At 35.2% G+C, this 27,437-nt stretch overlaps 2 protein-coding genes across 3 annotated transcripts in view; both read right to left on the bottom strand.

Annotated features, from left to right (window-relative positions):
• LOC116175967 (synaptic vesicle membrane protein VAT-1 homolog-like) overlaps positions 1–15,120 on the bottom strand; it is a 60,117-nt gene extending 44,997 nt beyond the window's left edge. Inside the window, exon 1 of the mRNA XM_031494367.1 lies at positions 14,749–15,120. Within this exon, the coding sequence (XP_031350227.1) occupies positions 14,749–14,996 (248 nt within the window). The 5' untranslated portion in view covers positions 14,997–15,120. The remainder of the gene's footprint in view (positions 1–14,748) is intronic.
• Positions 15,121–19,217: 4,097 nt separating this feature from the next.
• On the bottom strand, positions 19,218–27,131 carry LOC116179690 (retinoblastoma-like protein 1). 2 transcript variants are annotated; one of them, XM_031499518.1, is made up of 11 exons: positions 26,340–27,131; positions 26,127–26,287; positions 25,865–26,075; positions 25,438–25,816; positions 25,275–25,388; positions 20,253–20,401; positions 20,021–20,200; positions 19,838–19,967; positions 19,693–19,727; positions 19,483–19,647; positions 19,218–19,436 (listed from the first exon to the last, which is right to left on the bottom strand). In XM_031499518.1, the coding sequence occupies exons 2-11, from the start codon at positions 26,231–26,233 to the stop codon at positions 19,287–19,289; spliced, it is 1,620 nt and encodes a 539-aa protein (XP_031355378.1). In that variant the 5' UTR covers positions 26,234–26,287; positions 26,340–27,131; the 3' UTR covers positions 19,218–19,286. The 2 variants fall into 2 exon arrangements, with proteins under 2 accessions (XP_031355378.1, XP_031355370.1); XM_031499510.1 differs by having other exon boundaries at positions 19,693–19,793; positions 26,340–27,117.
• Positions 27,132–27,437: the final 306 nt, after the last annotated feature.

Here is a 27,437-nt window from a genome sequence, read left to right as displayed (position 1 = left end):
TATGGTGTGTGCTCAATAAATGTCATTATTATTATTATTATTATTGTACGACCAACAGTAACGTACGCAAGTGAACTGTAGACAATGACAAGTCAGATGGAAGGAAAACTGGGAGTATGGGAGGGGCGGGTGTTAAGAAGAATACTGGGAGGAGTGAAAACCGAGGATGGTGAGTGGAGACGAAGAACTAATAGAGAAGTATAAGAAGCTTACGGGGACATATCGATAGTGACGTTCATAAGAGCTCAGAGGGTTAAATGGCTAGGACACGTCGTTCGAATGGAAGAAAGCAAGCACGCAAAAAGAATGCTGGAAGGGGGAACTGGCGGAAAAAAGAAAATAGGACGGCCAAAAAAGAAGTGGCTAGATGCAGTGATCAAAGATGTGAAGAGTGTGGGGGTAGAAGATTGGAAAACCAGAGCAAGAGATAGGGTAAAATGGAATAAAGTAGTGGATAAGATTAAACAGATGTGAAGATTAGGGTAAAGTTAAAAATTTAATGTAGAGGTAGAAAGGACTAAGCCATGGGTCTATAAGGCCCGTAGTCCTGAAATATATATATAATTAATTAGAAACTATTGAAGAGAATTTTATGCTCTGCCGCTATTTCATTTTGTATACATGTGTAAAGGCAATTTAACCACCTTTTTGCAATTTTGCATCAAGTTATTTTTATTAAGTTAGACAGAGTGCCAGTAGAATTTAGACTGGCGGCTGAAAATCCTTATTAACGTATTGCAGTTTGCTTGTTTTTTTATTATATAGGGTGTTTATAAAATACGATTAACTTTCTCTTACCAACTGACGGTCATTCATTACAGTGTCAAACTTTACAAGTATTTCAAAGTCGAATCTTTGAGATACTTTACGACCTTTAAAGAACTTTCAAAAATCTTTAAGGGAACACCTACAGTTTTGGCGACGCTTTGTGGTTAACAGCCTTTAAGGATTGAGCCTTAAACGATTTCATGTCTTTTAAAAAAGTAGACAATAATTTCAGTCCCCAAGCGCCGTTGAGAACCTCGATCTTCTAGATAATTTTAGAGAGAGCCTTAATCAGTGATTTGCGAGACTTGGTAATCTTCAAAAACCTTTACGGGTCAGATCTGTGGGTTCTTTAAAAACTTCCTTTGAAATCGGTAACAGTCTTAAGACCTTAGAGTCGTCAACAGGGCCGGATTGACGGGGGGTATGGGGGGTGTCACACACCCCCCCCCCCCTAACGCGTGACCATAGTCGGCAAAACTACAGTTAGTCGGCACTCGGCAAATCGCTATTCAAATTAAATTAATTAAATTAATATTAGAAAAAAATTGCGTAAAATACGCCGGTAAGCCGGAAAACCGTTTTGTAGCCGCCCCTTCCACGCAAAATGAAGAAATATTGGTTATTACTCTCATTGATATTACGAGGATGTAGACCCATTACCTTTCATGGTTAAAGGTCGCTTAAAAATGTTCCGCAAATTTTTCTAACCGTTATGTTTGCATGGGTTTAAAAGTTGCGATAGGGATAGATGGTAGATAAGTATACAGGGTGGTCATTTTTAGCGCCTGGCGATGGGATCTCTTATGTTGAAAACTAATGGTCAAATTGGGGTAAAGTTAAATTTAAAATGCGAATCAATCATTGAAACCACTTGTGGGATATCTCTTTTAGTTTCAATAATTAAAAAAACTGAATTCTGCGTTTTAATAATTCTGTATTTAAAAAAAACGAGTATACCTATTTATTTATTTATTTATTATACTTCAGAAATGGGCGGTTTAGACTATGACATTATTTTTTGAATTTGTTTTGAACGTAGGGGTCACATTGAATTTTTAGATTTTTTTAATAAAGAATTTACTATGGATTTCTATATTACATTTTAAATATAACACTTAATTATTCAATTGTCACGAGAGTGTCTTTTTTTAGACAAAAATCGGTATTGGATAGATTACCTACTACTTTTAACTTAATAATAATATATAATAAAATCTTGCCAAAAGAACGCTTTACTACATTTAAAACGACATTTTTATTAATTATCTTGATTATAAATGTAAACTACCAAAGCAAATCCGCAAATGAGTTTGGCTGCAATTTCTAAAGCACTGTCGTGAAAATTGAATAATAAGGTATTTTGGTAAAATCAAAGTAGTAAATTCAAAGCTATGGCACGTCAGAGAAAAATAACTCTGATGAAAGTTCATAAGATGAAATTTAGCGACTCTAACGCAAAAAAAAAGTTCTATGCCATTCTGGCCATATTTATCAAATTCCTCTGTAAAAGTCTTCTAAACGTCCCACTTCGACTCGGTATTCGTGCAAATAGAAATAAAATAGAATCCATATCCATGACAGCCGCGAAAAAAGAGCACTCTGTATAATGACAAATAATAAAATAATAATTATTATTATTACTTTGGTATTTATTATATAGTTTAATTAAAAATCATTTGCGTTCCTCTATGGCGGATAATTGGCTAACTGCCTTATTGGTTCTAAGTAATCAGAAAAAGATATAGCAGACAGTATACATTTGGAAAAAATAGGGTCACCATGGGCAGCGTTAAAATGCCGTCGTTTAATGTTGTACGGTGTATTATTTTGAATCTTTATTGAAGTCGGCATTTTTTATTGCATACACCCCCCTCACCCGGAGCCTCTGACTACGGCCCTGGTCGTCAAGAGCCCGCCACGCAGAGATAGCTGGATAGTACGAGACCCGTGTATACCGGCAATAACCAGCTATTGCATTTTTCCTTGAAATAATTTTCAAACCCAATCAGGATTCATCCATTTATATGCATATTTTTGCATATTTACTGCTACTTTCACAAGAAATAAGCAAAATCTATTACTGGCTATAGTTATTGCTATCTTCACACGCATTAGTCGGTTTAATATTATGAAATTAGCCCTGTTATATTCCTATTCCAAGATCTTGATCTAAATATTATGAAATAAGGTGGAACAAAAACGACTTTTGGTACAATGCGAGTGAGAGGTTACCCCCCCCCCCCAAATTTTCAAAATTAATGTCTTTTAAGACTTATCATGAACTCTGTAGAGGGCCTTCAGAACTTCAGAAATTAGAATTGGAAAATTTTGTAAATGGAGAACTAAATTCACATGAACTTTAAAATGTAAGGGAGTAGCATTTAAACACGTTTTAGTATTATAACTGAACGATCGATTAAATGAAAGTAAACTTTCCCTATAATGACACCATGGCATCGTCGAGACACGCGAGCGAAATAACCCAGACGCGAATAAATAAACATAACAGTTTACTTTCCCGTTAACGATTCGCCCTGTATTATAAATATAAAAGTGTGGTAGGTTACTGCAATATGCGAACGAGGGGTCGACAATTTTGTGGGGGTGCGGACACTCCGACTAGATATTATCACTCCTTGGCACCCCGGCAACTGTCCTCACCCCCGTTTAACATGCGCCATTTGTCCCACAATGTCCATATAATAATTGTCGTTTGATGAGGTAGGTACGGCTTTCGAAATTGATTTCTAAAGCGGAAGACGGGGGGTATAACAAAATAATGATTAATTATAAACGTGTTGGACTACTACAACTAATTTATTTAATAATAAAACAGTTCCTTATTTCTTAGCTATACGCACGCAAATTGACGCCGTGCACGAAATAATCGAACCTGTCGACTATTCATCAAACTGGAAATGCCTACCGAAGTATGGCTTACATATACACGAAACGTTAATTTGTGTAAGGGGTTGCGGTTATTGCGAGGGCGATCTCTTTAAGCAAGGGTTGAAATTGCGAGGAATTTTTCTGCGAACCGTGGCGTGTGTCGCTGGGCGGCGACGGCGCCAGACGGGAGCCACCGATATGAATTTTTAATATTCGACGTGGCGACGGAGGTGGTTTTGTTTCGTCCTGGATACTTTCTTAATTTTATGAATCATTAAATGCGATTTTATTAGCGATTTGTAGAATCTCCGGGGTGTGGGTGCCTTCAATTTGCGGAATTTAATAAAAAATCATACAGCCGTGACACGAGGCCCGAACTCACTTATTAATCTAATTAGCAAGCTGATGTAATTAATCCAATTTTGAAGGGACTTGTTCATTTGGGAATTTTCTAACGCGGTCCGTGACCAGAATTTCAACGTGGTCGCCCCCTTACTTTTCATCGGGGCTTCTTTTTTTATAAAAGGAGGATTATTTATACATCCTGCGCACCTTTAATGGACGGCGAAGAATTCTAAAGGTATTTCTTTGCAGAACAATATACAATCATACGGCAAGACATATTTTAACGTATTAGGTAGCATCCCTTATTTATATCTACCTGAACGTTGACCGCTAATCCTATACTTTCACCTTTACAGGGTCGATATATTCCCAGTACTCTCCTCTCTTAGTTTTAATGTACTGAAACACAATACAACACAATCGATTTAACCTTACATCAAAATATCGTGCTTGTTACCCAAAACTACAAATTTAGTGCTCATAACATTAACCATACACAGCTCGTATTTTACACACCATTTAACACTAATTTGATACACATTCGATACCCTAAAACCAAATTTGTCTTCGAAACCTTAATTTTCGGTTTCAGTCTTCAGAACATTGGCTTTAATCTTCGAGGGCGTCAGTCTGCAGAACCGCCAAAGTCCTCAAATTGAAAAATTTTCAAAGCTCAATAGTTTTTTGAGTCTCCCAAGGGTTTTTAGACCTTAGTGATCTCGAAGGTTTTCCGAATTTAAGTTGTTCGAGATAAAAAAAACACTTCTCTGCACACTGTTATTGCACATATAGTTCATATATTTCGATCTCGATTTCGATTATAATTATAAATGGCAATTAGTATTTTATTTTGAATTTTGCTCTTAAAGAATACAAACTTGAAGTTTTTTAGTGCTACTTTTGTACCATAGATTTCCATAATTAGCATAGTCTAAAATGTATCGTTCGGAAGCTACACCTCCAAAACTCAAAATTTGTGCTTCTTCTTTAATTTCGTTCTCAGAAACCACAACAGATAAAAGGACGGAAATTGTTAGATTTTTGGCTATGCTCTTACTGATTTTTTAATAATAATTCCGAAATTACTATCTTAAGATGGTGCACCCTTAAACGAAAAAGGATTCTGATCTCGACGAAATTTAGTAGGTACGTATCTGGAACATGAAAATAAGAAATACAAAATCAATTTTTAAAAATTTGAAAAATTTTCTAGTTCAATTATTGTTCGAAATGTTGTGGGTGCACTCAAATTGGAATTTTCGCACGCGCATTTAGGGGCGCACCCAAAAACATAGAAAAATTCATTCTATCCTCTGGTGTGGTATGGTAACTGAGACAAAAATTAAAAACACCAACGACCTTCAAATTTTGTCGTTTTAAGGGGAGTCACTCCCATTAATTATTTCCCGAGATGCTGCTTCTGAAAATAAAACCTGCCTAACTTTTACATGGGACAACCAATTTGTTTTACATTTTGCATACGCGTGCCTCTAGTAGTGCCATGTAAAAATTTGGAAAATGGGAGGGAAAGGGGTACGTTCTACCCTTCATGGTATTCTAATGAAAGGTCTCATCGAAATGAATTGACTTCTACAAGCTATCTTTCCCGCGTGATTTCTTTTCGAAATCAGTGGGGGGAGGAGGAGGGGGGGCATAAGATACTTTTATCTCTCATAGTACTCTAATTTAAGATGTTAACAACAGGAACTGTTTTCTACCAACTACCGCCCTTCGCTCTTACCACTTACCAAAATTGGGGAGGGGGGGGGGGTACTGGCTTTATTCTTCATAGTACTCTACGGGGAGGGGTTAACCACTATTAAGAATTGTGACAGTATTGCGCGAAATCGATGCGATTTCGCAAGGATTTCGCGCAATTGTACCCAGGGATTTCGCGCATTTCCAAGAGATTTCGAAGAGACTTCGTGAATTTCGCAGCTTTTAAAAGATTAGGAATGTCCTAGGGATTTCGCGAAATAATCGGCGAGTGCTAGAACCTGCAACAGATTTCAAATACCTTTTGCTCATCGACTATAATCAAAGAAACACCCTCCACTGTGGGCGCAATCGCAATAAAGTTCTCAGAAGTGTAACGATTTCGCAGATTTCGCAAGCGATTTCGTGGATTTCGCAAGCGATTTCGCGAATTTCGCAAGCGATTTCGTAGATTTCGCAAGTTTTAACGTGATTTCCAGAGTTTTTACAACGATTTCGCATGTTTTATTGAAACTTGTGACACGATTTCGCGAAGTGGTTTACCCCTCGCTCTAAGGTCTCAACGAAAGGAATGGACTTTACTAACTATCGCTTTCCTCCACGACTATACTATCGGAATCGGTTATAATTCATTTCCTGTTTGTAATTGGAAAAGGGGGGGGGGCTAAAGCCTGGTACCATCCTTCATGATATTCTATAATGAAAAGCCTCAACATCATGAATTAATTCCTACAATTTTCCTTATTTTTACGGTGTATATTGTATAGCAAGAAGTTGGTCTGAAAATAAACTCGAAGTTTGTGTTTTCCACGATTTAAGGGACGCATATATCAATCAATACTGGAGGATAAATTTAGGAGTAATGAACTACCTTGTTGGGATGTATTACAGTAGTGTAAAACCAAGCTTTCAGCTTCCAAAAACCTGTGCTAGCTGAGATGGTCGAAAAACCTCGATTTTATTCATGTTTTTGGAAATATCTTGAGAATTATCGATTGCACGGAAAATACTGCCACTATATTTTAAAGACAAAATTACCTACAACTTAAGCCAAAGAGCAGCTCTATAGGTGTAATAAGTCCTGAGATACAACCCTTCAAATATTGGATATATTTTTCCACTGAAGAGACTGCGGTTAAATATTCCTACCGATCTAACCACCAAATTCAAAAATTGTTATGAGTGCAGTAGGATCCAACCACGTGGGGATGGACCACAACCCACCAAAGCATGCTACCCATCAAATGAATAAAGCAGCCCCCTTCACAAAGTCGCAAACAATCTTTTGGAGGAGACTGTATGGTATGGCAAAGACAAACATTTAAGGGTCCTCTACAGTGCAGGATCTGATGCGAGTCCTGAGGAGCCTGACTACTACGAACCCACTCTCTCCAAAAATTGAAGTTGTAAATGGCTATACACATATAATTTGGTTCTGACAAATTAAACATAGATAAAAAACTGTATTTTTTGGTATTGTCCGGACAAATATCTATGGTATGATGGTACCTATCGGACTAATTTCCTGGAAAATAGAAAATTTATCCGATAAGTATTCTCGAACGATTAGGGCGTTGTGCGCAGAAGCACCATCCTGTTGAAACCTGTACCAAAGTGTAAAGTTGATGATTTCTCCGAAACGAAACGTATTAAAAACCTCTCAAAGGCGTCTTGTATAGAGCTAAAAAAGTAGCAAGGAGAAAGTGTTTTTTTTTGTATCTGTACAAATATAACATCAGAAAAAAATAAAAACTAAATCGGGAAATTTCGGTATTTCTGGCATATCTTAAGAAGAAATCCGAAGGTTCTATCAAGTTTTTTCAAATTGCGCATGTTTTTCCTAATTTGACCATCTTCGTATCTTATATTGTTTCCCATGATAGACATCCGTATCTTGGACACACTAGTGTCTCGCATGCTTCTAATAATAGTACACGTAGTGTAGCGATGTCAAAAATTACCCTTTCAGAAAGGACTAAAATGCGCAAATTGAAAATAGCTAACGTGAACTTTATTCATTTCATAAAGAAGCTATGGACCTTTTTCCAAACTGAAGCGCGAAAATGAGCACACTTGTATTATGTTGTAGCTTGGTTTTTGTAGTGGCATAGCGGCTACTGTCTCCACTGCAATCCAAAAATTGAATCGGTTAGACAAACGCAATTGACCGTGACGTTGTAAACTACAAAAATGCCATTCTTGACTAAAGCATATCAATGACGACGGCACCTAATCTAAAATGCGATCTGGTGGTTGATAAAAGTAAAATTCTTTAAGGAACATTCCTTTCAGAGAAACAAAATGCTCTCAATGTATTTATTCTATATCTTTGATCTGAAGTAGGTCGCAGTCACAGGGAGCCAGCCTTTATTCACTTAATCGTAATGGATTCTTTATTTTTTTTTCAACTCGATTGAGTTATTCTTTCTGACCTGTTTTGCTTCCACATTTAATTAGGCATTTATTTTTGTTTTATATCACTTACTTAAATAAGATCAAAACCAATTTAATGTTCAATTTAGCATTTACAAAGCGTAAATTGAAAGTAATCTGATTAAATTATTCGGCATAGTGGTCCATTGTTCTTGTGATTCGCGTTCGTTTCTAATCTTAAAAGAGCCGTTATTTAGTTTTTCTCCTTTTGTTCACGTGCTCTCGCGCACTTTTTGTGTTCGCCCTCAATCTTATTTTAATAAGTTGCAATGTTATGGATGTTTGATGACTACAATTTGGCGTACCTATCTCAGGATTCCACAGCCGGGTGCTTACAAGAAATAATTTTGTATACCCACGACGAATTGATCTAATCTGTTCTGTAGTAAATATAGATTAATTGCTTTATGCTTAGTTCTTGTTTGATTAAAGCAGTGGAAAAATATTTACATTGGCGATATGATCGATTTATTTATTTGCGCGTTGGTCAAAACGGATTACACAAATGTTTGCAGACGTAAAATCGCCGTATTTCATTTGATGGTAATAAGTTCGCAAAATGGTAACCGAGATACATGTAAAACCATCAGCTTTAGACCATAAAACTGCTTTATGTTGTCAGTGCAACCAAAACTAGAGGTTTCCATAAAAATACACCTTATCCAAAATATTGGTGATTTTTACAAAATACGATATTTTAAACACAACTTTGAAATTATTATATTATATTTCGCCAAAATCTTGACCCCTTGGCAAAGATAGACGAAACGGGACCTCTTTGAACAACTGCAATTTCTTGTCGTTAAGACAAGTAATAGTTGACTTCTTCTCGCGAGTAACTTCAGTTATTCGTTGACCAATAGTTTTGATTAAATTTAAATCCCCCTTTCCCCAATTTCGCAGGAGTACTTAACTATTTTTTGGGACAAAAATTGTTAATGTCGAAATGCACTTTTTGTAAATCGTTTACGATTGCTTTTTTTTAACTTGTCATCTCGCATTTTATGAGCGAATTAAACTGGGCCTAGACAGTTCTAGTCTTTCCCAACGACTGGTACATGAATAACGATTTGACATGTTTTGATCAAAATCATATGGCCGAAATTTAACATCATTGAATCACACACGGCGGTTATAAATGTGCATGTGATGTACTTTGATGCGTTTTTTGAAAGCCTTAACAACGTACCAAAGTCATAAGGTTAAGAATATTTTCAGTATAGTTTTTGTTCTAAAAAACTTTTCACCTAGACCACAGCTGAACTTATATTGAATGTTTACAGACTCCAAAAGTCATAGGGAATAATATATCCGAAATCGAACTCGATATATGAACCTACGGAAAAATATGTTGATTTCTAATATTATATGAGGCCCGCCGATTTTTTCCTGTTCCGATTCACTCGAAGTCCTATAATTTTTGTTTATGTTTGAACCAGGCTTACTGAAATCAATAAGTGTCCGTCCTTATGTCCAAAGTACCCGTACCTCAAATTCACTTTTAACAAGAGTGTGATAGCGCACCAGACGGTCGATCGACAACAATAAAACTATATAAAAGATCTGAGGATCCTTAATAAATTGGAAACACCTAACCCCAATTCGTCTGCTTTAATGAGTTTAAACCCAATAAATCATCCCTGAAACTGGATATCCTTATTCAAGGGAAAATACTTGCTCGAAACTATCGTAATATAACCTGCTACCGAGCGCTATATTTATTTTTGTTTGTCCGAATTCCTTTGATATACTCGGACAAAAAAAGTTACCTCCTTATTAAATTAAAGAAATTCTAATTAATTAGCGATAATTTGATACAATAGTCGACTAATTTTTTTATGATACGTCCGCTTAAATGCCTCGGGCTTCAACGTTGGTGTGAGACTTCAATGCGCTTTTTTTTTACTTTTGTTTGTGTTTATTACTACTCGTTCATATATTATCTCAATAATGTCAAAATACCGTTTTGTCGAAAAAAATTGTTGTTTTTTAGCTTTGAATTTTTTCTGTTTTTTAGCCCGTTTTTTTTTTGAAGAAAAAGTTGCGCTTATATATTAATTTTCCTTATCTTTTTGCTTAAATCTACACAATAAGTTTGAGGTAGGCCCTTTCCGATTTTGCAAATTTTTTTCAAAGTTCCTAGGGACAACCCTAAATGGGGGCACGAAAAAATATTGATTTTCACGAAATCTGGTATCTGGGGGTTTTTGAACATGAAAATCACTAATTCGAAATTAGTTTTTAAAAATCCGAAAAAAAAATCCACTGCAATTCTTGACCGGCCTATGATAATGGAGAGAATTACACACAATTTAATTGGTTAAAGTTAAGTCTACGTTACTCATTCTTCCAATACTCCTGTATACCTCCAATGGTCGATTAGAATGCAAATCTAGTGACTTTGAAATAGTTGGTGACCGGTTGGCATGGAGATGATCCATAACGAATAGCTGACAATAAAATCATATAAAAACCATGAGGTTTGAATATGTTACCCAGAAGCAACAAGCACCCATTTAATCCCATCATCAGAAATCGCTTATTATCACAATATTAACAAGAAAGTACCTTCAGCCTAACTTAGAACTCAAAAAAACCTCATCTGTAAAGCACGAAAAGGTGAACTTCTAAAGTGCCTCGCAAATCATAGAAAATTTTTTATGAAAAAGGTTTAAAAATTATTTAAAAAATAACTTCTCCGTTATGCGTTTCATTAACAAAGTAAACAGAGTCGTCCCCTTGGTCGACAAATTCCTTCGTACCGCAAATCCCGCGGGATCCCGGTATTTCGGATCCCATAATTTCAAACAATTCCAAGATTGGGCTACTAGTTCAAAAGTTACAGCCCTTTGAACTTCCTTTCGAAATTTGTTTAGAGTCTATAACTTTTGATTGAGAAGTGTAATCGAAAAAGTACGAATTGTTTTGGATTCTACGCACCAAAATTAATAAGAAAAAGTGTTTTCCCGAGAAATTTTGGTGTAGTCGATTTTTGGTAAAGAAGGAAGGTTATACACTGCCTATTTTTGAGGTCCGAGAAAAAAATTGTCTCAGATCGACCCGGAAAAAAATTTTTCTTATAGAATGTGGCATGTAGATCCCATAATTTCAAACAGTTCCAAGATTAGGCTACTAGTTCAAAAGTTACAGCCTTTTGAATTTTCTTTCGAAATTGGTTTCTAGTCTATAACTTTTGATTGAGAAGTATAATCGAAAAAGTACGAATTGTTTTGGATTCTACGCGCCAAAATTAATAAGAAAAAGTGTTTTCCCGAGAAATTTTAGTGTGGTCGATTTTTGGTAAAAAAGGAAGGTTATACACTGCCTTTTTTTGAGGCCCGACAAAAAAATTGTCTCAGATCTCACGTTGTGTTACGACTTCACGCGCTTTTTCTACTTTTGTTTGTGTTTATTACAAATCGTTCATATATTGTCTCAATAATGTCAAAATACCGTTTTGTCGAAAAAAAATTGTTGTTTTTTAGCTTTTAATTTTTTCTGTTTTTTTGCCCGTTTTTTTTTAAGAAAAAGTTGCGCTTATATATTAATTTTCCTTATCTTTTTGCTTTTTCGTGAAAAAAATGAAAAAAACTTTTCGTCAACAGGGCACAGAATCTGCACTAAAAAATACAATTTTCGTTGAAAAACTATAGAAAATTCATATTTCTCAAACCTTAAGATCCCAACACTTTTTCAACGAAAATTTTATTTTTGTTTTTTTAGCGCAGATTCTGTGTTCTGCTGATGGAAAGTGTTTTTTATTAGTTTTTTTTAATTTTTTTTAAAATAATTTCTAAATCAGTTATTGTTGTAAGTACACGCAAGTCCAATTTAGGGATATTAGGACACTAATTACATCAAATGTTGCGATTGATATTAAATCTACACAATAAGTTTGAGGTAGGCCCTTTCCGATTTTGCAAATTTTGCAACTAATTCGAAATCAGTTTTTGAAAATCCGAAAAAAAAAATCCACTGCAATTCTTGACCGGTCAATGATAATGGAGAGAATTCCACACAATTTAATTGGATTTGATGGATCTCCGCAACGGCGAGAGATATAGTGTAGGCTCAATGGTGGCAAAGCTGTCCCTTTTTATGACTAAAAAAACGCTTTTAAAGTTTTTGAAAAATCTTTGAAAATAACCGAGATATCCTCAAAAAAAATGTCAAATTTTTTTGGAGAGTTGAAGAATCTTAATCTGTTATCAGAATTTCCATAGCACGCTAGATGTAGAAGCTACAGGCTAATATTTTTTCTTCGGGTCATATTGGATTTTTACGGAATGAGATAGAGAACAAAAAAGAAAAAAAAATTCAAAATTAAGTTTTACATTCATTTCTCAACAAAACATCCACGGGTAACTAGATCTTGCTGAATCAACATAGCTATGATGGCGATACACTTTTTTTACTCATTTGAAAATTGTTCCTTCGGGTCAGAAATTATCCTACTCCTTAACTAATGAGTCATCTAATTTCGCATGTATATAATTAGTTGAAAATCTCGTAAATAACAATTTATGTCGATACTTGGAATTAATCTCGGAATTAATTGATCATTAAATGATATTAAAAAATTGTAGCCGATCGATCATGGTATTAAAGTTTACAAATTCCATTCTCAGATGATATAGATTATAGATTGTGCGTGGCTGCGTGTGTGGAGAAAATGTTATTTAAGTAGAGTTCCATCGCAATAAATACTTAACCATTATTCCAAGTATTACACAATATCGACCTAAATCGTTCATTTTTTGTTATTTGGGAAATTTTCAATTAACTACACAGTCGAAATTAGTAGGCCGGAGATACTTTTCTGACCAGATGGACCAATTTTTCATTCAAATGAGTATAACTATTGTTTGAAAGGTGATTTTAAAAACTGTTCGCCAATATTTCGCGGAATTCTCTCAATTTTCGTTGTCCGGTCAAGAATTGCAGTGAATTTTTTTCGAATTTAAAAAACTAATTTCAGATTCGTGATTTTTATGTCCAAAAACCCCAGATACCAAATTTCGTCGAAACTTTTTTGAGGGTGGCCCGGTGGCTCTCAAACAATTTTTTTACATATTTATACTCGTATTTATATGTAACACTCTGTAGTTGGAAAGAGAATTTTGTACAGTTTCAGAATAGGTATATGTAATAAAATTTTGCATTATTTGCTGCACCTAATACATTTGATTTTCAATTGGTTTTTCTTTTTGGCTATAACCGATAATGCAAAATTAAATGTAGAACAACTTTAATTTCTTCTAGAACATTTTGTCAGTAGCCGAGATATCCACTGTGACAGCTAAAATCAAACGTTTACGTGTCCATATGTATATTTTTGAATATTTATTGATGTATCATTACTGCTAATCTCGCATGAAAAGAATATGGAAAATCCCGAGGATATACCACCAAACACAATTTTGAAACAGTAGCGACACTTTTTTCTTATCCTATGCATGCAATGAAAGAATATCAAAGTAAGGGTTTTTTAACAATATCAATAGATATAAATTCTAGAGGCTTAATAATAATTTTACAAAAGCCTTTCAACAAAACGTTCCAGCGGAAAGTTTAATTAGCGTCCATAGCTTTAGTTCTATTTTCTCTATAAATCCGAAACTGAGTTGGCTCACAAATATTGTTGGCGACAGACGTCTGGATGCTCGTCTAGTCATCGGGAATATTTTTGCTTTACAGACACGACGGTGACTCAACCGAGATAATGAGTTCATGAACACCCTGTACTCGAGCCTGTACTTCACCTTTTCTGTTTCTAACCATTTGTCAAACTTCTATGTATATAAATACTTTTGTTATCGCAGGAGCATTAAATCTGTCATTGGATCCACCCTCCTGTGCCTATGTTAAAACTGTTGTCGTATAACAAACAAAGTAAGTATAAAAAATTATCAACGTCTGGAGATTATAATTAACATATAATTAGTAAAAAAGGAATTATTATGTATACAGATTTCAACACATCTGTTTGAGATTAGGAAATTACCCAAGATTAATCAAAGTAAAAATATGTATCTAATTGTGCAAAAAGTCTCGTTTTCTTAGTGTCTACTTATAATTGAAAGATGCGCGAGGGCTTCTTACAAACAGGAAGGGTGTGTGAGAGAACTGGCTTGTCGTCCAGATGTGTTTGAAACGAAAATAAATCCGTAGATCAGTTTTACGGTTCGCTTTATCTCATTCAGGCTCAAAGGTGACGCGAGGTAAAAGAGATAACGCGTTTTGAAAATTTGTAAATTGAAATGCGAAAGTGTTGCTATCGATTTGATATGATACAATGTCAATATTCGGGAAAACCCAACGATCATTAGTGGTAGGTACCTACCTACGGTCAAAGAAAGGACGGAAAAGGTCTCAAGCCGTGGGAATCTTCATTTTTCAGTAAAATAGATCATTATTAACCTCATCATTTTGCGGCTAACAGGCGAAAAAGAGCACCTGCTCGACTGGTGCAATAAACAACCCCTACCATATGGATGCGGCTTAAAGGCGACACCTTTAATTGAAACCCTTACGAGCGATTATTGCACAATACTAATGATAATTGAATTCGATTAGTGAGTATTATAAACCACTTACCAAGCTTTGACACGAATTAAAACTTCTCCCTCGGCGAGGGTTGGTTCGGGTTTCTTTAAGATTTTTACGGATTTCAAACCACCAAAGCCGGTGAGGACGACCGCCCTCATTTCTTTCGGCGGTTCGGGATCCGCAACAGGTTCGGATTCGCCGGTACCATTTTCTTGAATTTCCTTCTTTTCGGGGGTGGAATTCTCCTTTGGCTGCTGTTCGTCTTGAGTTGGTGCGTTATCTCCTTGTTCGGACATTTTTTTAATTGATTGATTAGGGCGAGACAAAGAATACGAGATTTAACACTAAACGAAAAGACGCTTCCACACACTAAGACACGAATGCAACGAATAACGAGTGGCGAGTGTTGGTTAGGGAGAAGAAGACGTGCGCGAGTAACAGGTGCCGGGGAGCGTCGGGACTTGCGCACGAATTTCAAATATCAGAGCCACCCCTATTTGATGAAAAGCTTAGTAATTTTAATTTCGTATGAAAAAGCACAATATCCCCCCAAGCATTCTTATTTATAACGTTCAAGTTCGATTTAAATTTAATGAAAATTTAATAGCAGCTGCGAAAATTACAGCTACAAAGGCAAAACGAGTCCGTACTCCCAACCTCCTAAAATCGACATTATCAATATTTAAAATTTAAACAAGCACATGATACATATGATGAATTAACATATGATTAATTATTGAAACGAAATTTGCCAATAGTCATTGAATAATTAATTTTTTATTCAATGCAATAGTGTACAAACGTGTGATTAATTCATTGGGTCCATGTTGACCTCTTCACACGCAAGTTTAATGCTTTGCCTAACTGTCCAGGTCTCTTATATCCCAAAGAAACAGTCCTGTAGGACTTGTGTACATATGGTAGGCAACACACAGTGCTCCGATAAAATTGATGACACTACCGACCAATGATTAATGAATAAAGAATACCTACCGACACAGATTTGTAGTCATGTGCAATGATGTGCTACCGGTCACGTACCCAAGGGAGGGCCTTGTTTAAATACTTAAACAATGGTGCGGGGGATGAAAATTACACATTAATAGAAAAAGCAAAAATTTTTTGTATACAGGCTGTTTCACGCAAACCGTTACCTAAAAGTATTCAAACTCCCATTAATTAATTAAATCTGAAAATTTGCATACCGGACAATATTATCATGATCATTTCACTTCCGGTTTTCCCGGCTGTAGTTCATCCGCCATGTCAAAAAACAGCCAAACGTTCTTACGAAATACTGCTTTTGTAGTTGAATTATCGGTTATAGTTTTTTAATTAGACATAATTAATCAAAAAATCGTTTTTCATAAATCATGAATATAGGCAAAGAGTACCCACTCTTTGATATAGGTAAACAGCCGTTGTAATCTGTTCAAAAACGATCAGCTCCAATATGAAAATGCGACAGTATATTGTACATTGGCACTTTTTATTTCCATTCTACATACTATCATAACACAAATATTTAAAAAACGTAAGGATAGGCAGCTAACACTCCTTCAGTGGTCAACGTGTTTCGTTCCTCCAACACCCCGAGGGATACTGGAGGCGGGCTGCTCAAAATTTCCTGACCCTCTTCAGCCAGAGGATGGGTAAAGTTAAGGTTGGGTACGGAAGCAAGGAACGAAGTTAGGGTGATGAAAGGGAAGGGTACTGCTCCGCCACTCGCTAGCATTATGCGAAGCGACGTACGTCAGAGGAAAGCCCTCTGAGAAAACCCTGGACAGAGCACAACCACTGCACCATCACCGGCTTCAGAACACAAAACAAACTCCCCTACACATTCTTACTCCCTTTCAGAATAAGCTTTTACTTAATAAACTCCCATCATTGGGTGCCCTTAGGTACTATTAAATTGTTTTTGTTTCCTTTAAAAAGCATAAGCATGTATTTTTACTATCTATTCTTACTGTCATTGTCATAATGTGTTTAAGGCTACTTAATCTAAAATCACCACTGTAACTTTGGGGCACTTGGCGATCTAAATATAGTGTAGCGAATATTCTATAAATCCCGATAGATAACGAGGCGTCATGAGAGAGATTAGTCTCGGCGCTAAGCGGATTCTTTTAGGGAATAGGAATAGGACATGTTTGATCTAGAACATTTGGAAGCGTTCGAGAGAACTCGGATAACATTCTAGAAAGATTGTTGTTTGCTATATAAGCAAATCGAATTGTTTCGAATTAGTTATAACATTGATGCGCTCGTGTGAGTGATAAATAATAATCACTGTTATAAAATAATCCATTTTAAGACTGTTGTACATTTAAAGTTAGTTAATTGTAAATATATAAATCACATAGGTAATTAAATTTACGTTACAAATATAGGTATTATTTTTATAGATGATTTTCATTATCTATCAGTATTCAATTCGTTTTTGTTAATCATATGACCCACTAAAACTGTACATATTCGTAGCTATCGCCAATTTTCCCACAGTTCCAGGAATGAGTCTAGTTTGGTTTTAAGGAATACTAGTTGGCCTGCCAGACGATGTCCTGTCTTAACTAAGAATATTCAATTCGAACTGGAAATAATAATAAAAAAACATGGATTTTTCAGTTTCATCTCACAAACACTGCCGCTGCTCTTGCTATTTAACTATCAACATTTTCAAAACGTCTGCGCCTTTGTACTTCCGATTCGTATGTCATCAAATTCTTTGGTACGAAAACCCTACTGGAGTAGCCCACACAAATACTTAAATCAACTACGGCCACAGAATGGCAATTAAACAAAGTCATATAAAAACAAACACAAGGGATACAATATAGATGCAGTGGGAGGCACGAAAAATCAAATCAAATGCAGTTAAATCAATAACAAAACACAAAAATTGACAAACGTGATCAATGAATCGGTACAAAAACGCATTAAAAAAATCTACAATCAATTTAGGCAAAATAACTCGTAATAGTAAATTGTTGTACAAACTTCAAAAGAATGGCACTAATCTAGCATAGACTTCAATTAATTTAACACGAAAAGTAAGTATATTATCCATAATCGCCCAAACAATTATAAATAGACGAAATGTTAATGAGGGGACCTCCTTCTTGCATATTGCTAAACACAAAAGCTGCATTTCGCAAGAGATGATCAAGCAACAGATATAGCGAAGAATCGGACTCATACAGAGAAACATCAAATTAGACGAGGCCCCCCCCCCTCGTATAGATTGCCAAGAGCTGCAGTTCACACAAGATGAAGGAGCAACATATGCCTCATTTACGACAATGTAGTTTACGAACAAGTCCATAGATACATTACACTTCAATTCAATAATTTCCGCATATTTAAAAGAATTAAAATTTATCAATTTAACTTTGGATCACGACCATGTCATTTAAAACATAACCACAAATTGAGCAAACATTTACATAAAACATGAAAGTGATTTCAAAACAATAAAAGTTAACGATATCAAACACGTAATCCTGCATTGAGGTTAAATCATGTCAATTTCAAAAACAAAGATGGAAAGTATAAAATGTTGCTTACAGAACACAAATAAAGTTATAAATAACACAAAAAAACTGGAACCTGAAAGTAGGAAATAGGCAAAGGTTAATAAATGAAACCTGTGTGGTTCTTTCCGCCCCTTCTGCGCCGGTGTATCCCACTTACAACCCCTACTTTCCGACTAGGCACCCTTCAACAGATTTAAAAAGTTGACGTTGAAATAGATTCCTTTTAAAAAGAAGAAGTGAGGTTTCAATTATTTTGTACATGTGGATATATCAAATCAATCAAATTCCTGCTTCCAGCCCATTAGACACTTGGCACTCAGAGAATGGAGAAAAAATATAAAATTCTGCTATTGTGTTCAGAATGGGATCCCTCCACTTAATGACCCTTAGTACAGTTGGCGGTTGAGAAATGAAAAGTGGGAAATTTGGATGAATAAAGTGAGAAATAAGGTCTAAACTTACCTGACAGGTTTTAAATTCGAATAAATAGTAAATCAATACTTATAGGAACTATTTCTAAGTGTATTTCTCAATAATAAAACTTTATTCTAAGAGAAACAATGACGGGTAATTACAACAAATGTAAATTGAGAGATAAATTTCTGAAAAAAATTAAATTGTCAACATAATACTAAAAATACATATAGTTCTATTTGAGACAGTTAAATAACAAATTAATCTAAATCTAAGGAATCAAAACCCTTCTGAGTCTGACACCATTACATTATTCTAAAATTTAGCTCTTTACATTAAACACATTAAAAACAAAAATAATGTGAGATCAAGACAACTAATTACTTTTATATAGTATCACTTTGGATATATGTAATTAACATTTTATCATTTCAAGTTTTGCTCACGTATGAAACTGAATCGTTCTCGGCACGATAGAAGTACAAATTAAAAAATACACAAAATACACATTAAAATTATTTCACGCGCCACCATTGGAATTTCGAAAAAGGCTCAGTCTCTTATTATCAAAAAGGCAGTTTCATAGTTAAATAAATTACAAACGTTCAACATGGAGAATTTTAGCAAAACACACATTTACTCCGTCACTTGACTTCTTCGCTGTTCCACGAGGGACTGCATTTTTCGCTGGACTTTATTATTAGGTGTGTAAGTGTCTTCGTCGTAACCTAGCAGACGTTTACCGACAATATGTTTATTAATGGCATTGTTAATTTTTTCCAAATCCTATAAAACAGTTGTAGTTTCGTTCTACATTCTACAAAAATAATACCTTTGATGGACTCCTACTGAAGTGATATTCCAAAGAGTTCGTCTTACTACCACCATTTGTTGGTGTATCATACGAAGTGATGTACAAATTATCGGTTATCTGGCACCGAGGAGATGCAAAGTTGTTGTTAATCAATGGGAGAGGACTGAGGGCGATGTTAGGATCCTAAACAGAGCTTTAGAAATAATTCTGTGTTATATTTTGATATACCTGTTCTTTAAATTGTAAAGCAAAGCTTTTTATTGCTAGAACATAAACAGTGTTATAAAATGAGATCAGATCACCCCTTTTCTCGATATCCGAGTTAATACCTACAGAACAACGAGATTATAATGAAAGCAAGTTTTAATACAACCTTCATCAGTTACTTCCTGTGTGCTACTTCGATCTATTAAAACGTTTCTGTAAATATGACTGCTAGCCTGGGGTTGCCCTCTGTAATGTTGCATGATTTCAGCAAATTTTTGCTCCCTCGTGCTTGTCACCTGCAACGCAATTCGAATACTAATCCACAAAATGAAGAACACATCACACTTACTTTACAGACAACGTATACCGCACACATTAATAATTGATCCAAGTGACGATCCTTTATTAAATGCGTATGATCTCGAATTGAATATTCGAAGACCGTCCAAATCTTTTGTGTGAATTTTAAATCGGTGATGTCTAGTTTATTGCACAGCTGCTTCATGCGCGAATATGCCAGGTTGTAGAACTTAAAATGAAATTTTTAATTGGGACTAAAAAAAGAAATGGCTTTGGCGTACTTTGCGTATGATAATCGATAGGCTTCCCGATTTTTTCGGTCTACCACTCGAAGGTGAAGATCCCTCCGCTTTGACGGGCGTTGTTGAAGTTGAATCTATCGGTTTTTCTAACACAATTAGTTGTTTGGTACCATCTTTGTCCACCATCACTAAAAGGAAACCTTGTAGACTCAATGGGTTTATGCAACTAAAGAGGATTTATCAGATAAGTTTAACTAAAACATGCGAGATTAACTCTAAATGAAGTAGTTTATAGGTACAATTAACTAAGGATTCTCTTGTACTTTCTTAGAGCCGTTTTATAAACAAATTTTGTACTGTACTGTTTTACACACACAATATTCTTGCGAAAATGTTCGGTCTGAATGCTGCCTGTTCCTATCCCTGTCTGATTTCACATGTTCTCTTAGTCTTTTTTCCAATATTTTTGTATACAGGGTGTTTTTTTGGGAGCTTTAGTTAAACGTTTCTGGGAAAGTAAAATACGTAGGTTTTTGAAAATTTGTACTTAGGAGTTACTCTGAAGGCCGAATCTATGTAAAATATTTTCAAAATGTCCGCACTTCCGGAAACACCGGAAGTAGATAGTAACTTCGTTATTTTAAATGGCAACCCCTATTTTTTATTGCATTTTTGGATTCTACGTGAAATTTCAGTTCTTTTGATACCCATATGTCAATATCTGCCATTTATGGTTTTTAAGTTATTTTGACTTTAAGAAAAAAAATGGCGGATGCAGATGGTACCTTGATAATTGATTACTTGAAAAAGGTTATAGTCATGGCAACCCATTTTTATCAGTGCATAGAGAATGAATAGGGCTTTCTTTTACTGTACTTAACACAAAGTTAAGTTGCGTACAACCACACCTATGGAGATCCAAATTTAAGAAACTTCAAAGTCTATAAACTCAGTTTTTTTAAATGGAATGACCATGTTCTTAATATTGCATGAGATAGAGAATCAAAATTGGCATATTACATGTTCCTATAGCTATCTTTAACAGTTTCTGATTTATTCCCATTTCATTGAATTGATCTCGGAATTGATGCCATTTTTTTTCGCATTGTCTTTTTAGTAGTTGGCCATAATTTTATAACAATCGAATTTTAAACAAATCATGGAATGGATTCTTTAATACCACTGATTCTAGTTCTAGTCTAAATAATTCATTAATAAATAACTCATTTATTAAGGATATAGGACAGAAAATTTTTGAAAAATCTAAACAGAGTCGTTCAACTGAATTTCTTAAACAACGTATAAGTCTGGAAATTAAGAGAGGTAATGCGATATCTGTTCTAGCAGCAAAAATGTTTCAAGAAAGTTTTTTATATTTTGCATTGAATTTATTTTGTTAATCTTGCATTTTCAATTCAATTCATTTTCTTAAATATTCTCTTGTAGAGCTTTGTATCACTTGTGCTTCAACGGTTTGTAGTGCATTAGGGGTACAAAATTTCTAAAATTCATACAATTTCGTTCTAGTTTTCGAATGAATGTACGGAAAGCACGCGCCGCGATTCTGCCCATTTCACCATAAATAACAATTAAATTCCAAAATAGGTGAAACCACTGCGAGTCATTTTTCGATTTTTGAAAAACTTATGTTAACCTATAACAGTGGGTGATGGATTAGTGTCACTAGATTTGTTTAAAATTCAATTGTTATAGAATCATGGCCGACTACTAAAAAGAAAATCCTAAAAAAATAGTGTCAATTCAATAAAATGGGAATAAGTCAGAAACTGTTAAAGATAGCTATAGGAACATGTATTGTCAAAATATGCCCATTTGGATTCTCTATCTCATGGAATAGTAAGAACATGGTAATTCCATTTAAAAAAACTGAGTTTTTAGTCTTTGAAGTTTCATAAATTTGGATATCCATAGGGGCGGTCGTACGCAACTTAACTTTTTTTTAAGTGCACTAAAAGAAAGCCCTATTCATTCTCTATGCACTGATAAAAATAGGTTGCCATGACTACAACCGTTTGCAAGTAATCAATTATCAAGGTACCATCTGCATCCGCCATTTTTTTTCTTAAAGTCAAAATAACTTAAAAACCATAAATGGTAGATATCGACATATGGGTATCAAAAGAAGTGAAATTTCACGTAGAATCCAAAAATGCAATAAAAAATATGGGTTGCCATTTAAAATAACGAAGTTACTATCTACTTCCGGTGTTTCCGGAAGTGCGGCCATTTTGAAAATATTTTACATCGATTCGGCCTTCAGAGTAACTCCTAAGTACAAATTTTCAAAAACCTACCTATTTTACTTTCCCAGAAACTTTTAACAAAAGCTCCCAAAAAAACACCCTGTATAGCTTGTAGCTGGTTTGGGCTAAGCAGATTGGGCTGTAGTTTTTGCACTGCATCTGTATTCCTTTCTTGTATATTGTAATTAAATAGTTATTTATGCATCAAGGGCATTAAGGCGATAGTTATGCAGAGGGCGACAGAGCCTGAGGAGGGATTGTCGGAGGTGCATACAAAATTTTATTTTTCATAGTTCCAAATAATGCATTTCCAATATACAAATGTAACGATTATTGTTTGACCGACATTAAAGTGCTTCATACGAATCAAGTAACATCTTTTTTTATTACATAATATAACTCCATTAATATATTTGACAGGCCGTTTGAGGGCATAATGAGCCGACAATCCATTATGCCCTCGGGCGTCATAAGACTGCTTTATATATCTCATATGACAGATATAATTGGCATATAATAGGCAAATGAAAAATAAAGGTTATTTTGCCAATCACTCGGGATTGTTTGTTTTTCCACGCTTCTTTACAGATGTCCCATACCCATTTTTCCTTTACTCATCTCCAGTGCAATGCGTATTCTCCACTTGCTTTTCCAATTTTGATTCCTGGTATTTCCTCTTTGACTTCTTCTCTCTCAATTGTTTGCTGTTGCACTTTTTCTTCTCTTGTTATTTTGTCTTCCGGCTCTGGTGTGTTATACTTTATTCTGTAATGTTCTTTTCATGTTTCAAGTATTTCTTGTGTCAGCTAGTGTTCGTCTCTGTTTAATTTTAATTGCATTTATTTCTTTCCTTTTATCCCCCCTTCATCTTTTTATTCTCAATTCTCATCCCGAATTTTCTACAGTGTGTTCTGTGATCTCTTCTCCAAACTCCTTCCAGGACTCTTTCTTTGCTCTTTTGATCATTTTTCACTGTGGTTCTCCTTCGAATTTATTCCTCTTTGACTTTCTGTTTTTTTTTTGGTTTGTACATACTGCTTCCATGCTGTTTTCTTATATTTTGTCAGCCTTTGTACCTCGATATTCTACCACCTCGTCCTTTTGCAGTGTTTACTGTATTTTCTCTGTTTTCTTCACCAGTGTTGCTTTGAAAGCTATCCATCTTTCTTCTTCAGTCTGCTTTTCCGTGTTCCAGTTTAAAAATTCTAAATTTCTCTCCTGGTATTTTTCTTTGTTTTCCTTGTATTTGTCTTCTATTATTAGGTCGTTCCCTTTGCAGAAGTAATTTTTATTCCATTTCTATTCAGTGTATCTTCCCATACATCCCATTTCTCTGTAGTAGCCCTACTCTACTGTTGCAGTCTCCCATTATTATTGTCCTCTCATTTTCTTTTATCAATTCACCTAGTATTTATTGTAGATTCGTGTGGAACTCCTGGAGATTTCTTCCTTTGGTGTTCCTTCTACTGGCCCATGTATCTGTATGACGTTAATTGTTTCTTCCATGTTTATACTAATAACTATTACTCTCGAGTTGATTACCTTAAAATCAGTTATTCTTTTGTTCATTTCCTCTGTGACTATTATTCCTACTCCCTCCTTTGCCCTTTATTCTGGTTGCACTGCAGAGTAGTATCGTATGATATTTTTGATAAGTACCTACATGCTTTCTTCACCATTTTTGGTAGTTTCACTTAGCCTGCCTGCTGTTCATTACTTCTGTTATTTCTATTCTTTCCTGTTAGTGTGTTTATGTTCCAAATTCCTATCCCTATCTCTACATTTCATATATCTTTACCTTTTATCATGTCCCTTTTCATAGAAAGTTTCTTTGGTTGTAGCATTTTAAGTTTCTGGTTTTGTGAGGTTTGTTCATATTTAAGTTTTTTTGGGATTGTGCCAGTGTTACTGATAGATCTGATTATTTTGGTTAGTTGTGCTTATGTTTCTTCCTCTGGAGATTTTTCTTCTCTCCTCTTCATGTCTTTTTATTCAATGCGTGATTATTTTCTTACCCCGGTCAACCCGTTGAAGATCAGCTACTTATCATTGCCCTTGCCAATCAAAACAGGAAAACATGTACATTTAAGCCTTTTAAAAACATTTAGTTTCCGACAATATATCACTACAAAAGTTGGAGGAACAATGAATTTTTGTGTGTTGAAAATTAGACCGTTTAGAGCCCTTTATAAACACACACTAAAAACTACCGATTTGATAATTACATTGACATTTCATTGTGAACACCCTGTATCACTAAATCCTACTTTCTCATTACCAAAGTATTACCTTTTACTCGGACTAACATTATTGCGCAAATTTATTCCTAAACTTCAAAAAACAAGATCGCTATGATGCATCAAAGTAAGGCTTACAAATGGGGAATTATTCGGGAAAAAATTAATAGATTGGCATTGACAAAAAATGAATAGCTTCCAATGTAGAGGTTTACAAATGACACCGAAACAACTAAAAATATACAAGGTGTTCTATTAAAACAAAAAGTTATTTATTTACACCATAAAAATGGAACACCCTGTATATTCAAAAATAATTTCTATAGATGCACCAACTATAGTTGATATTTTTTACGAGTAAAGCTAGGGAAGACCGAGGCACTGTTGCTGGACCCATTATACTAAGAGTGCTCTGAACATATCTAACATCAGAGGGGGCTCAGAAATTCAAAAACGGAATAACTGGCCAATCACATTTCCTAATTCGTTGGTTGAATGTAGTCGAACTACTTACAACCACCTGCCAGAGTATCTACTGCTCAGTGCATTGCAACACATACCTGCATGAGATGTCTTTGTAGGTGTCTGAGAAGGTTTAAACAATTGTTTTTTGACATCAGATATGGGCGACTGAAACCTTTCAACAGCAGACGGCCCTGGTGATTGCAATTGATCTAAAAGAAAACACTCGCACATGTTATCCAATTATAAATGTCAACCTACTATTTAAAGAACGTCGAAGTATTTGACCGGGTGCAGGTTGTTCTTCACTGTGCACCATATTCCCTGGTAGCGCGATGTCCTCGAATTTAGGAAAATTCTCCCCCGAATTCGACAAAATTCTCCAAATGGGACTGCCACTTTTCCATATTAAAGATTCGATTATCTTTTGTTCCACCATATTTAAGTGCTTCACAGCGTCTCTTGGTAACTGATCTTGCGAACGAACGATCAGCTCAATCACACGTACAAAGTAAAACGGTTCAACATTCAAAGCGTTCAAAATCCAAGGAAACTTTCTTTGGCAATTGTAAGAGTAGATAATTATCTCCAAACTGCAGGCAAGGGTGCACTCATAAAAGATTTCTTGTACTGCCAAATGCTGGAAGCATAAAATGGATTACACAGTTAATGGAGCGATTCGAGCTACCGAAATATCCGAATGGAGAGTTTTCTCTTTTTGAAAGATGTTTTCGACGAATTTGTAAAATAGCGTAATAGCAAGCTGGAGTCTCTGGTTGGCATAATCTGGTGTAATCATTGGAACAGACGAGCTTTGTCTTGTAAACTCCGTACGAAATTTATCTCCAAGAGATTCTATAATTGTTGCAATTTTTTCAGTGGGATCTATTTTACAACCCCTACAAGAAAAAATTGAAGTTCTACAGAGAGAAAATGAAGGTGAAACATACTGAAGAATTTGTAACAATAATTCACTTGGACCCGACTGACGACCGGCGAGTAAGGATTGTAACCGAGCTACACTTTTGGTTGCTGTAGATAAAGGTGTGCTATCCATTTGTGTTCGGGGATTCACTTTCTTCGCAGATCCGGGTGTTCCGGGTAGTGAATTCTGTAGGAATATGAGTAGATATTACGCTAGTAATGAATTAGTTAGAACATACCTCGCCTGATCGAGACGATTCAGTTACTAGAGCATCACCTAAAATGTTGAGACTGTTAGGAAATACTCTTTTTGCATTTAATGCATTTAATAATGGCTAACAGATATGATTTTCTCTGCCTTTAGTACATGTCAAATGTCAGAAGTTTAAGGCTTGCTGCCTATCAATGAAAATAGAAAAAATAAATAAAAAATAAAAATTGCGATTTCCCCATTATCGTATATCAAAACAACCCCTCGTCAAGGGGTTAGTTCCAATCCCGATCGCCTTCCGGGGACGTTTTTGAATTTTCGACTTGCGCACTCGGGAATGTCGATTAAGCGATAAATTTTTGGAAAATTTCGATTCAAAATGTCGTCTCCGTACTCGGGCACGCAGGAACTCGATATTTTACGTCGATCGGAGCCGTCGACGCGTCGCCGGGCTTCGTCTGGCACATCGAGATGCGAAATAAAAGACGTCGCTCGGCTTCGGCGGCTGCGCTAATTTTTAAACGTTGCTTTGTAGGTCTGTACTTACGATGGGAAAAAGTTAGCCTATTTACTTTTCTCTATTGGAGAATTAATTTAGAATGAAATATTTTACCATGCAATGTTACGATGACGATATGCTATTGGATTAAGTATTAGACAAATAATTAAAGTTGTGCACGTGATAAATGGTTTTACAGATAAGTTATCTGTAGAATTTCTTTAAGCATGAGCAGTTAGCATCCCCAATCAATAGATACTACCTACCTTATACCTACCACTGATACTGATACTGATACAAAATAAAAGTTACCAAATTCTGAGCAGAATTCTACTATACTGAGCTAGAACTATGCCTGGGAGGAAAAATAAATACTAATCTAATCTATATGTATTTGTCAAATTACCAGGAACAATTAGGTATTGCATACTCAATATCTACATTTACAAGTAGCATGCCAGGAAACAGTAATGATTTAATTAATGCCTATAATAATAAAGAAAATTATGTTAATGGAATTAAGATCAAAATTTAAATTAACTAAATTATCCAATTATCTGTTAAACATAGTGGTACAGTTTTCCCACATTCAGTAATTTTTAATGTTTTTAAACATTACATTTTAAA

The sequence above is a fragment of the Photinus pyralis genome, unplaced genomic scaffold (genome assembly GCF_008802855.1).
Source record: "Photinus pyralis isolate 1611_PpyrPB1 unplaced genomic scaffold, Ppyr1.3 Ppyr1.4_LG1, whole genome shotgun sequence".
NCBI classification, from domain to species: Eukaryota; Metazoa; Arthropoda; class Insecta; order Coleoptera; family Lampyridae; genus Photinus; species Photinus pyralis.
The sequence above is the reverse complement of the archived record's forward strand: the minus strand, read 5'-3'. Positions and strand labels throughout refer to the sequence as shown.

Coding starts and splice junctions, on each gene's coding strand:
- LOC116179690 (XM_031499510.1), bottom strand. CDS start 26,233: ATGGATAGCACACCTTTATCTACAGCAACCAAAAGTGTAGCTCGGTTA. Junction 20,201..20,252: donor TATCGATTATCATACGCAAA/GTACGCCAAAGC, acceptor TTTCATTTTAAG/TTCTACAACCTGGCATATTC. Junction 19,437..19,482: donor TCAGTAGGAGTCCATCAAAG/GTATTATTTTTG, acceptor ACTGTTTTATAG/GATTTGGAAAAAATTAACAA.